Genomic DNA, 12,418 nt, shown 5'->3' on the forward strand with positions numbered 1-12,418 from the left:
AGGGAAATATCTTGGCCTCACAAAGAAAAAGATACGGTTGAATGCGGTACGACAGTGTATGTCCGAGATTGGAGGAGAATGTTCACAGGAAGGTCACGTGGAGATAAAACCAGCTGGTGCCAGAAGGAGCCACCCGAGAACTCGGCCAAAGATGATCGCCAAGGCCGAGATACGGGATGGAAGACAACAACCCCCTCCACACACACACACCAACAGCCCCCACCAACACACCGAATCGCCCATAACCAGCACCACTCGCATGGAAGCAGACTCTCCTTCGAACTTGCCCCACCCCGAAGACTCATCGCCCATCAATCCCGGCCCACAATGTGCTACTGAATATAAAACTGATCTAACAACCTTGGACTTTGCCCTTTTCTGAATGGAGACTTTCCGCTCTTGAAGGGCCCAGCGCTGTATTGCACTTTCCTGAAAACAGAGCTTTTTGAACAAGAATTGTGATTGAACTCAACCAAGCTGTCTAAGTCTAATTTCTGCTTCAGTGTCTTTGCATTTTCCTAAATCTGAAGAAATCAAACGAGCACGCAGTGAGTAAATTGAATAACAGGTGATTGGCAAAGGCTTTTGCCGTGAGGCGCAGATAACGCGCTCCCTAAATTGTGGACAAAATCCAACAATATATATATATATATATATATATATATATATATATATATATATATATATATATATATATATATATATATATATATATATACATATATATATATATATATATATATATATATACATATATATATATACACTACCGTTCAAAAGTTTGGGGTCACCCAAACAATTTTGTGTTTTCCATGACAACTCACACTTATTCACCACCAAACGTTGTGAAATGAATAGAAAATAGAGTCAAGACATTGACAAGGTTAGAAATAATGATTTGTATTTGAAATAAGATTTTTTTTACATCAAACTTTGCTTTCGTCAAAGAATCCTCCATTTGCAGCAATTACGGCATTGCAGACCTTTGGCATTCTAGCTGTTAATTTGTTGAGGTAATCTGGAGAAATTGCACCCCACGCTTCCAGAAGCAGCTCCCACAAGTTGGATTGGTTGGATGGGCACTTCTTGCGTACCATACGGTCAAGCTGCTCCCACAACAGCTCAATGGGGTTCAGATCTGGTGACTGCGCTGGCCACTCCATTACCGATAGAATACCAGCTGCCTGCTTCTGCTCTAAATAGTTCTCACACAATTTGGAGGTGTGTTTGGGTCATTGTCCTGTTGTAGGATGAAATTGGCTCCAATCAAGCGCTGTCCACTGGGTATGGCATGGCATTGCAAAATGGAGTGATAGCCTTCCTTATTCAGAATCCCTTTTACCCTGTACAAATCTCCCACCTTACCAGCACTAAAGCAACCCCAGACCATCACATTACCTCCTCCATGCTTAACAGATGGCGTCAGGCATTCTTCCAGCATCTTTTCATTTGTTCTGCGTCTCACAAACGTTCTTCTTTGTGATCCAAACACCTCAAACTTGGATTCATCCATCCACAACACTTTTTTCCAGTCTTCCTCTGTCCAACGTCTGTGTTCTTTTGCCCATCTTAATCTTTTTCTTTTGTTGGCCAGTCTCAGATATGGCTTTTTCTTTGCCACTCTGCCCTGAAGCCCAGAATCCCGCAGCCGCCTCTTCACTGTAGATGTTGACACTGGTGTTTTGCGGGTACTATTTAATGAAGATGCCAGTTGGGGACCTGTGAGGCGTCTGTTTCTCAAACTAGAGACTCTAATGTACTTATCTTCATGCTCAGTTGTGCAACGCGGCCTCCCACTTCTTTTTCGACTCTGGTTAGAGCCTGTTTGTGCTGTCCTCTGAAGGGAGTAGTACACACCGTTGTAGGAAATCTTCAATTTCTTAGCAATTTTTCGCATGGAATAGCCTTCATTTCTAAGAACAAGAATAGACTGTCGAGTTTCAGATGAAAGTTCTCTTTTTCTGGCCATTTTGGGCATTTAATTGACCCCACAAATGTGATGTTCCAGAAACTCAATCTGCTCACAGGAAGGTCAGTTTTGTAGCTTCTGTAACAAAACTGTACATCTGAAACTGTTTTCAGATGTGTGAACATGATTGCACAAGGGTTTTCTAATCATCAATTAGCCTTCTGAGCCAATGAGCAAACACATTGTACCACCGGAGTGATAATTGCTGGAAATGGGCCTCTATACACCTATGTAGATATTGCACCAAAAACCAGACATTTGCAGCTAGAATAGTCATTTACCACAATAGCAATGTATAGAGTATTTCTTTAAAGTTAAGACTAGTTTAAAATTATCTTCATTGAAAAGTACAGTGCTTTTCCTTCAAAAATAAGGAAATTTCAATGTGACCCCAAACTTTTGAACGGTAGTGTATATATATATATATATATATATATATATATATATATATATATATATGTATTTTTTTACCTTATCTTGTAATAATCAAGAGAATACCATTAAATACAATGTCATAGTCATGCTGTGAAGTTAGCATGTACCGTTCTTGAACGTGGGGGCTTCTTCTTCTTCTGTCGTATGACTTCAGGCTTGCAGCTCCGTTGAGGCGAGCCAGGTCAACGTGTCATCGTCCAGATCAATCAGGCCTTGTTCGCCATTCGGTGGCCGGTGTTTGGGGCAACTGCTGATGATGTGCTCTACTGTCTGGACTGGGTCCCCACACTCGCAGAAGGCACTATCTGCGAGTCCCCACCTCTTCATTGCAGCTCCATAGCGTCCAACGCCGGTCCTCAAGCGGTTGAGGGATGTCCACTGTTTCCGGGGCAAGTCCTGGCCAGAGACGTCTGTGGGGACATTGATGTAGTGGTGCAGTCTAGATGGTTCTGCTGACTTCCACTGTTCTCTCCATCTCGTCTTGACCCAGGTGGCCTTGGGAGTGTCAGCTGCTGTTGTGCTGAGCAACTCATGGACTTGGATGGCAAAGGGGCGTCGTGACTCTAAAGTGGGCAAATAGAAAACTGCCAGGCAACAAAGGAAGTTGGATGAACGGCATCTTCACGGGCTACGCCGGTGACGTGAGCGCCTCGTCGTCGCTGCGCTTGCAAGGCATTGTGGGACAATTTGTCAGAGGGCCGCCTTGAATAATTCAGCCTCTTCTCTGGATATTGACCGCGTTTCTCTTCCTCATTGTTAATATTTCATTTCAGCACTCCTCCTCTGACCGACCTTCCAGGGCCGTGAATCAAAGTGAGTGCCTTCAAAGAGCCTTCTTCCGAGGCCTTAGCTTAGCAAAGTGCATCGAAACTAGGATATAGAGTGGAGTATTATTTAGAAGATGCAGATTTTTTAAAAATTGATACCCGCACGCTTTGTTAAAGCAGCTTAATGGTGCGTAAGCGCCACCAACTGATAGCGTTCTTCCACCGCAAGCAAAAACAATAGCTATGTCCAGGCTGGATCCTTCAAAGGCTCATTCTCACATAGTGTCCGCAGACGAAATACACAGTGGTGAATTTGGACGGGTAAATTTGACCTCTTGCACACGCGTCACTAACTTGACAACGAATTGGCAGCCGGCGTCAGGAAGGTGAGGGATTGACATGCTATTGGCCTTTGCCAATTGAGTCAGTGTAGAAGAAGAGTGAGGTGGAAACAAGAGGAGTAACGCAGGCTAGGAAAGTGTGTTTCGAACCATCTCCATGGAAACAAAGGACAGTTTGGAAACTGAGATTCGAAGGCCGCGTGAGTTCGGACACCGATGCGTGGTCAAGGCACACTGGAGGTCCCGTTGTGATGGCCGCCAAAGTCGACCTTTGCGGGACACAGCCTAAGTGTTTGGATATTGACACTGTTTCAGACAGAGTAGTGTTAAAGCATCACTCCAAGATCCAATTACAAGGCCAGCACATGAAAGGTCCTTGTACTCCTACAAAATCACACTCAAATATTCCGGAAGTATAATCCTCTACCATCGCAAAGGCGAGACTGATTCCAATAGGAGTGCTAAAAGAAGAGGAAGAAAACGACTACATCCCATATTCACTTTTATCATGTCATCACTGAGTGTTTATTTTCCTGCATTAAAATTCAATTTGATTTTGTGTGCACATGCCGAGAAGTTGGTTATGGAGAGCAAGAACACGTGTGCAATGTGACACATACAAAATCATCTATTTTGCATGAGGATGATGAATAAAGCAGCGCGACTTAAACACGCGTATATGCACTTAAATCAACAAACATTTACAAGCTTTGACCCGGAACACATACCAGGCATTTCAAATCACAGCCCAGATCCACATGCCGCCTTTCACGATCTGGAGGATCGTGCATTGATGCAACTATTCCGGGAACTAGCCTGACGCTGGCAAAACACAATCTGGAGAGACCCCAGTGATTTTTCGCGATACAAGCCGACCACCATCGCTAAAGGCCTTTTCTGGACACGGCGATTTTCACACATTTTCAAGCCCAAAATGGTAAAAATTAATCTGAATGAGTCGATCGTTTGAGTCATTCTTTATAAACAAAGCCGCGGAAATGACGATGAGTGTGACGAATCGACCGAGACAGCAAATAATTCCCCAGATCCGCTTCAGTCGCTGTAAATTCCAGAATAAAAGGCTGCTTACCACCTCGGCTTTCGTCAATAAGAACCCGAAACCAAAGGTTCATATTGTCTCAGAATGAGGCACGAAACGGCAAACTGGTTCAGTTTACCCGGACACCGGCGTGTCTTCGGTGGGCCTCCCGAGCCACAGATGGTCGCTTATTTGGCATTTAATGAAAGCAGGCGGCCAAGCCGACGCAGCCGTTCGGCAGTGCCACATACATTCTCTGTTTAATGGGCATTAATGTGAAAATGATGGCCTTGGCGAATCAAATCGGCATGTGGGTGGTAGCGCAAGGTACAAGCCAGCAACAGCATTTCAAAGCACAACTTTACTTTTCTTCCTCACCAAGAGGAGGAGTGACATTTTCCCAAGGATATCTATCAAGCCGCCTTTATGGTTTTCATGTGCACTCACCACAAGTGGCACTCTCTTTTTTTCCAAAAAGGATTAATTAATAACTGAAAGGATCTTGATGAATGGCTCCCATTTCTCCACCCGCTAATAAAAATGATACCATTTGTTCCCATCTTTCTAATTATCTGGCGAGGGGTGGAAAGTCTTCCGTGGAGGAATCTATGGAATATTTCATTATCGGCCCCACAAAAAGAGCGCCTTGCCGCTGCAACTTTAGAACACGCGACAGCACTTTTAAATGACATTTTTGGTTCAACATTTTTTCCATTTAGTGGCCGGTGAGCGTCCTGCGACTGTCAGCTAATTAGTAATTATGACCAACTTGTAGCACACGCTCTGGAATTCTTATCAAGGGAAAATATACACATTTGTGTGCACAAAAACAAGCCTCACTACGTATTCAGAAAAAAATTGATTAGTGCTCCTTCCAACGTCATGTCCCTTATATTGCAGTGGTGGCGAGTATCCAAATAGAGCTACAGTACAGATTCAACATTTAACCCACAACTATTATAATCGATTTTTGGAGAACTCGTTTTAGGAAAAACTGCATTTTGATGAGTGCTGGCCAAACGACAGTTTATTGACAGTTTATTTACTGCTACGCGCTGCCAATGAAGGTTACACGTGAAACGCTATAACACGACCTCGTGAATCGAATCAGCTTTCCTTTCTGCCTCTGACCGCGAGTCCTGCCATTATGCAACTGGCTGTTGGGGATTGTGATACAGACAACCACGTCGGCGTTCCTTCTCCTGCTCTCTGTGAATTGTGGCTTAGGACACCATTTACATTTAATTCCTGACTTTGGCCCGGGACAAATTCCCAATCGCCCCTTCGATTGTGACGTGAACTGATTTGTGCCCTGGTTTTGAAGTGAGCTGTCACACTCGTTAGTGAAATTAATATTAGTCATTTCCAACTGACTACATGCGCTGCGCTGGCCAAACCCGTCGCGTGTCAGTGTCCGGACAATAAAAAAAAAAAAGATTTTGATCAGCCCAGCCCTGGTTAAGCTGTTTTATTTCTGTTTATCTGTTTTATTGAGCCAGTTTGAAGGCGTGCAAAATGAAGGTATTTAAATGGAGTCCATGGTGAGAAACAAGTCTCCCCTGCATAGAGAGAATTAATAATGTCCACTGTGTGTCCAATCAGGAAGAGTCGTCAAGTTGTAATGATCTGACCTTTATTTGGTCAGCATGTGTGACCTTATATTGATCCTGTTCCCCCCCTCACTCCCTCCAACTGGGGGAAAACCCAGCCAGGACTTACGTTGAGGAGATGTTCTCAACATGCGGCGCTGAAAGCGGGAGACATTTATCACGGAGGAGGAATCGTTTGTGGCGTCAGCGCGTCATCGATTGCTGCGGCAATGCCGATCAATAGCTAGTGTACATAACAAGATTTGAAACCAAGACGAAACAAGGCAAAGAGGAGGCGGCAACGTAGGCAGAAAATACAGTCATTAACTAAAACACCAAAAGATGCTCCTTCCTCGTTGCACTCATTTTTTTTTTAAATCAATGAAACATTTGATGATGTGTTCCGCACATGTGCAATGAAGAACTGATTAACAGGCTGTCAAGCTCGTGTGTGCTTCAACAAGTATTTGGGGGGAACTTGCATGGCTCAAATTGAACATTTACGTTGACTCCATGAATTGAAGTCTTTACTATCATGGCAACACATGTTCTGTGACCGACAGCAACACTTACTCTTTTTATTCCAAACATAAGCATTTACTGTTCCAAAGATAAATGTTATGTAGAGATATAACATGCTTTAATTTTCAATTACATTTTCAATTACAATTTTGATGAAAATTTGCCAATTCTTTTGTGGATACATTTTTTGTTACATGATAAATTGGTTTGTATTAAAATTATTTTCCAATTAAATAACACACATTACGTTTTTTGGTGTAGGACAAAATAAGATAACCTTTGTTAATCCCTAGAAGGGAAATATGGCTGTTACAATAAATAAATAAATAAATAAATAAATAAATAAATAAATAAATAAATAGCACGTATCAACACACATACCTCTAAAAAGCATGAAACTGGTCCGTGACATGTAAATGGTTCTGCATCACCTCAACTGTATCTTCACACCAAACCCTCACTGGTGTCAGCTGCTTGCGTTTCCAAAGGTTTCCTGATGGGGTGTCAAGTGCATCAAGTTGCAGTCAGATTTCCCAGCGGAAACAAAGAAGAAGAGCCGTATAATCCCTTCTCATTCCACATAACACAACACTAATACTATTTTTTTTCAATTAGGCACAAATTTGCCCTGATTGCAGTGGTGCGTGATTCTCGACCCTCAACAATACCAAAGGTTGCAATCCTTTAAAACGAGCAACGACAGCAGACTCAGGGCCTTGTTTACTTTGAGCACATGGCCAGGCGCTCAAAGGACAAAAAGGTAACCAAAGCCGAGACACTTCCTGCTGCACCCAGCCGCGTGCCCCCAGTCAACCCCACCCTCACATCGTCTCGGCTAATGTGAGCCGCCCGGCCGAGTTTGTGCTGCTCTCCATCACAGACAGCCGTGGTGGAATTAGCGTTAATGAGCAGAAAAGTTAATTTAGTTAAGAGACCATCAACAACGCCGACGCCAAATTTATCAGAGCAATAAAGCACATCAAAAAGCAGCACTTTGGCTGGGGGGGATTCTGAGGTGTCCCCCCCACACCCAAGCTTTCAGGACTCGGGGAACTAAGGCCTGACTTTCTAAAGATTGGCACACTTCAAAATGGGCACAAACTAAACTGCACTCTCAAACTGTCCATGGTGAAAACAGCATAGCTACCACCAATAATCTCATACGAGATGAAATTCTGAGGGGTTCTCTAAATTGATACGTCAAATTATATTTAATTAAATTGATTGGTGTCAAATGCCCTTAAAGCGTGATTTAAATTGCATGAAGCAAGACATTTGCCCTACTCTGCTTCTGTGATGTCATTGGTTAGCACACCATGCTAAGCCTCCAGCGTCCAGTGTAAACATCCGCAACATCCAGATAGATTTGGGAGTGTTCATGCTGGTCCAGGTGGCCTTGCGGCGCTTCTCGACGTTATTGCTCGCGACTGGCCGGGTCGCCGTCTTTGGGAATGGCACACTTTCAAAGCAGGGATTGTAAATAAATGTTAGCTCATCATCAGATCAACAACCACGTTGCATAATAATCAACTCGATCAATAAGGTCAATTGTATCAACAATGTCATTCCTCACTGTGGAGTAGTCAAAGGTTCAAGCGACCTCTCATTAATATTCAGAGAGGCATTTAAGATATCATTCAATCATTCGACTTATGTCAGGTGATAGACAATCCTAGGACGGCACCCAGGAAGTTTCAAGCAAATCATAGGAAGCATTTCAGACTAACTGCTTTTTGAAATGTGAAAAAGTATACCTCTTACATCACTTTTGTCAGGTACTAGATAATCCCAGAAGGGTACCCAAGAAGCGTCCCTATGGCGGAATGTAACTTTTCAGAACAAAACCCCTGAAATCTGCCAACGTGAGTGTCATTTCACTGCAAATTGACAACGATGCAAAACACAACCCCTCTGGTATTGCTCGACTACTCCACTTGTGACAGGTAAGAGATCCCGGGATGGCATCCAGTAAGTTTCATGCAAATCATATACAGCATTTCAGATAAAAAGCCTTCAATAACCTGTACATCTGAACATTATTAATTTATGAAAAGAAGCCTGATATCACACACTTTTTTTTACTTGAGTCAGGTACCAAAGAATCTCACAATGACATGCATGATGTTTGATTCAACTCTGTTAAAATGGAACCATAAACGTGTCATTACCTCTGTTTTCAGAGTGAAAACCACAGTCAATTGTTAACCTGCTGTCAGCTACAAAGCTCTCTGAGGATGACACACAGGATGTTTCATTAAGACATTGTGACATTGAAAACAATCCTCAAGTTATCACTCCGACCATCCACTCCTGTCATGCGCTTGAAAATATACCGGCAGGCACTTTCGTTCAAGTCTGATGTAACCTTTCCGTATAAAAGTGAAATCTACATAATTGAAGGTCAATCACTGTAAATTCAGAGGGGCATTCATTCAGCAACTAGACTAGACCAAGATGGCAATCAGAGCCTTTCATGATGAGCAGTGTTTTTGGAGTTCTTGCGGAACCAGCGAGACTTACGTGTTTTGTGGTGGCCGTGCCTGTGGGCTGCTGTGGTGGTGGTGGCCCCTGTGGTGGTATGTTCCGAAGCCCACATCTGTGTGGAGTCGTGTAGCACGGTAGGATTAGATGGAGACGGACTGGACGTTCTCAGGGTGGTCCAAGGTGGTGTGGTGAAACCCACCGGAACGCGTCCGTTACGATTTCCGTGATTGCGAGGGGTCGCCAGGCTACCCGAGGCCCCGCTTGTTCTTGGGTTAGCCGTGGAGGTCTCGGTGGATCGAGTTCTACCTCTTCCAACAGTTACAGTTTTAGGCTTGTAGTCAGCCATAGGAGTGTTTGTGGCCATGATGGTGGTGGTGGTAGTGGTCTCAGGCCCTTTGGGAATCCCGCTGGGCTTTGAGAGGAAGATGGGGTCCTGTCCTATCCGGTTGGCATCGACCAGGTCTGTCGGTACATAATCCCGCACAGTCCCGACCACAATCCACTTGAGGAGCATCAGACTCAAACCCAACCCGATGAATCCGATGAGGAGCGGAACCACGCAGAGCCATGTCTGCTGGCGGGGCCACAGGGCACACCCCAAAGGGCCCCGGTTTTGCGCCAGGCCCTCGCCACGGGCCCCAGAGGCACCCGAGGTCCCTGACGGCTCCGGTTCCTCCAGGATCACTGCACCCGTTGCGGTGGCCCTGGAACACTCACTCATCCTTCCGGGCCTTTCTTTATGGCTCATTAGGGGTTAATCCTGTGCTCGGCATGTGTCATAAATGTTCCGGACCAAGGTGGAGACGACGGAATACACAAATAATCCACACACAGAGAAGGCCAATAGGACAAGAGGGACATGCATGGAGAGTAGGTGTAGTCAGACAATCGGACGATTAGTCTGCCTTCGAGTCCCAACCGACTCTCAACTTGAAGTGGAAGGAAAGAAAGGAGAGAAGACGACGACACAGGAGCAGAGGGAAGGGTGGAAAGATTCTGTATCCGTGCATGAGAGTGCGGCGCTGCAGCAGAAAAAAAGAAAACATCCAAACCTAATTCCTATTTAGCATGCACGCGTACGCCTCACCATGTCCTAGCGTGTGAGTGCAGGAAAATATGAAATTCCCAGATGCAGGATGATCCAGCAGCTTTTGCCCTGGCAGAGTCCCACCGCACCTAAATTCTGTCTCCCTTGGGATGTCGACTGTGCCAGAATTCTTGCTTCTGCTTTGATTCTGTCGCTATATATTTTATCTTTTGTTTTAAGCCCTCGTGACAGTTGATTTCGGCGTTTGTGCCGACACACAAAAGCAACAATTCAGAGTGCAGAAGCGGCGGCAGGAGGAGGAAGAGGAGGAAGAGAAGGGTTGGAGGGGGGGGGGAGTGTTGTCACGCAGCGCTATCACAGGGCGGATTAATCCGCTAAAGCAACGCATGATCCCGCTTCCTTTGCGCAGCCAGCTTTGGATCACATTTCCCTCCCGTATGCCGAGTGATCCAGTGGAAACATTCCGGCACAGACGAAATTCCAAAGCCAAAATGACCCCAAAGAAAGAGAAATCCAGTCTCGAGATTACCAGACCCTCTGTCTCTTCACACCACCCGAGCGGTCCTCGCCGTCACCCCGGGGAGGCTAGCGACATCTGAAGATGGGTCCGATGGCCGAGATGCTGGCGAGCACGCGCGCAGCTGCCGCCCGGAGAGGCAGAGGACAAATGAGAAGAGGGAGGACGGCGGAAGGGAGGAGGGAGGATTGTGAGAGTGGTCGAGAGAGCGAGAGAGAGCGTGGCCGAGAGAGGGAGGCTGCATCTGCTGGATGGAGATTGGAAATGTGCCTGCCTCTGTCAGCAGACAAGAAAACGCTCAATGGATGAAAATAATAAACAAATAGAGCGTGAGGATGGATTGGAATAATTGAGAAGGACGGATGGGGGTGGGGTGGTGGGGTAAAATCGGTGTTTGGCATTTCGGATGAAAAGCTGGTTGATACCTCTCGTTAACCGTGGCTTTAAAAATAATGCACTTTATAACACTAAGTCATTTCACATCACAGCTGACAGGAGAGAGCCTATCATTCAACTCTGATGAAGGCGGAAGTACAAGCCGAAACATGTCAGGTAATGCAACCTAAATATCTTGTTTCTGATAAAAGAATCAGTAAAATAATTGACAAGCGAAAACAAAATGAACATAGTACAACTATAAACGAAATTCCCTAGCGCAGGATGCTCGAAATGCATCATTTTGAAATGAGACATATTCTGTCAATCCATGTAAATATGTATGCTATCCGTGTCAGCTGATGGAGGATAAGATCAGGTCATGTCATCCTAATGCAGCCTGAACAATGCCGGATAATGGAGTGGACGAGCGCTGAGGATGAGGGGTTATCACGTTTGTGGTTTCCCATTCTAGATGCGACGGAGGCAGGATTATCTTGTTAGACAGCTTTTCGTCCCAGGACGTGTCATTTTACGAGTCGTATGTCGATATTTGTTTGCGTGTCATCTGTTTGATGAGTTTTAAGTCAGGTCGGGCCATCATTTGAAACTCATTTTCCATCATTAGTGTTAAAAATAAATGGTTTACAAATGATTGGATTAGGAAAAAAAATGCACTGGTGAAAAACAGTAAAAATGAAACCCCAGCTACACACATTAATGCTATGTAATACTGTTATTTCTGGGAGTAAAAGAAAAAAAAACGGGACCGCATCTGAGTGACTGTTGAGGATCCAATCTTTTTTACAAGAACACACGGGCTTCCAAAGATCGGTACAGAAAGCCTTCAGGTCTGTTGAGGAAAACATTTTATCAGAAAAATAATTCACAGTGATTTCGAGAGCCTTCACATTGAGTCCTAAATATAAAACATGAACTCGTAAAAACTATCCTTTACTTTGTTGTGGCCCAGCGGAATTTTTCTAAAAAGCAAACTAATGGAAGTGGTTTTCTTGTCGGCCCGAGGCATATTCATAAACAATACGATAACAATAAAAAGACAATTAAAATAATAACATTAAAATGATACAGATTCAAACATTACAGAGGCTTATGTGCAGAAAAGCACAAAAAAAGAAAACACTAACGCTGTTTGTAAACTCGAATGCAAAGCTGACATGTCTGCTGTTTAGTATTTCACTGTATTTGACTCCTTGACAGAAAATGCTGGGGGCCAGAACTAGTCATTAACGTCCAAAAGTGTTCATTATATATTGTAGTATTTAGACTTATTTATTCCATTCTTGGGGGCAAACGCTTCAGAGATCGGAT

General features: G+C 44.3%; 1 protein-coding gene across 8 annotated transcripts in view; it reads right to left on the reverse strand.

Moving 5' to 3' along the window:
* Positions 1-10,869, reverse strand: part of nrg3a (neuregulin 3a) — a 147,051-nt gene extending 136,182 nt beyond the window's left edge. For 2 of the 8 annotated variants that reach the window (XM_088385847.1, XM_088385845.1), the window contains exon 1: positions 9,183-10,868. In XM_088385847.1, the coding sequence (XP_088241973.1) occupies positions 9,183-9,894 (712 nt within the window). In that variant the 5' untranslated portion in view covers positions 9,895-10,868. Of the gene's footprint in view, positions 1-8,830; positions 8,891-9,182 lie in introns of all 8 variants that reach the window. The other 6 variants (XM_088385849.1, XM_088385846.1, XM_088385850.1 and 3 more) reach the window with 6 other exon arrangements.
* Positions 10,870-12,418: the final 1,549 nt, after the last annotated feature.

Source organism: Syngnathus floridae, chromosome 9 (assembly GCF_059516105.1).
Source record: "Syngnathus floridae isolate MCC-2025c chromosome 9, RoL_Sflo_1.0, whole genome shotgun sequence".
In the NCBI taxonomy this organism is placed as follows: Eukaryota; Metazoa; Chordata; class Actinopteri; order Syngnathiformes; family Syngnathidae; genus Syngnathus; species Syngnathus floridae.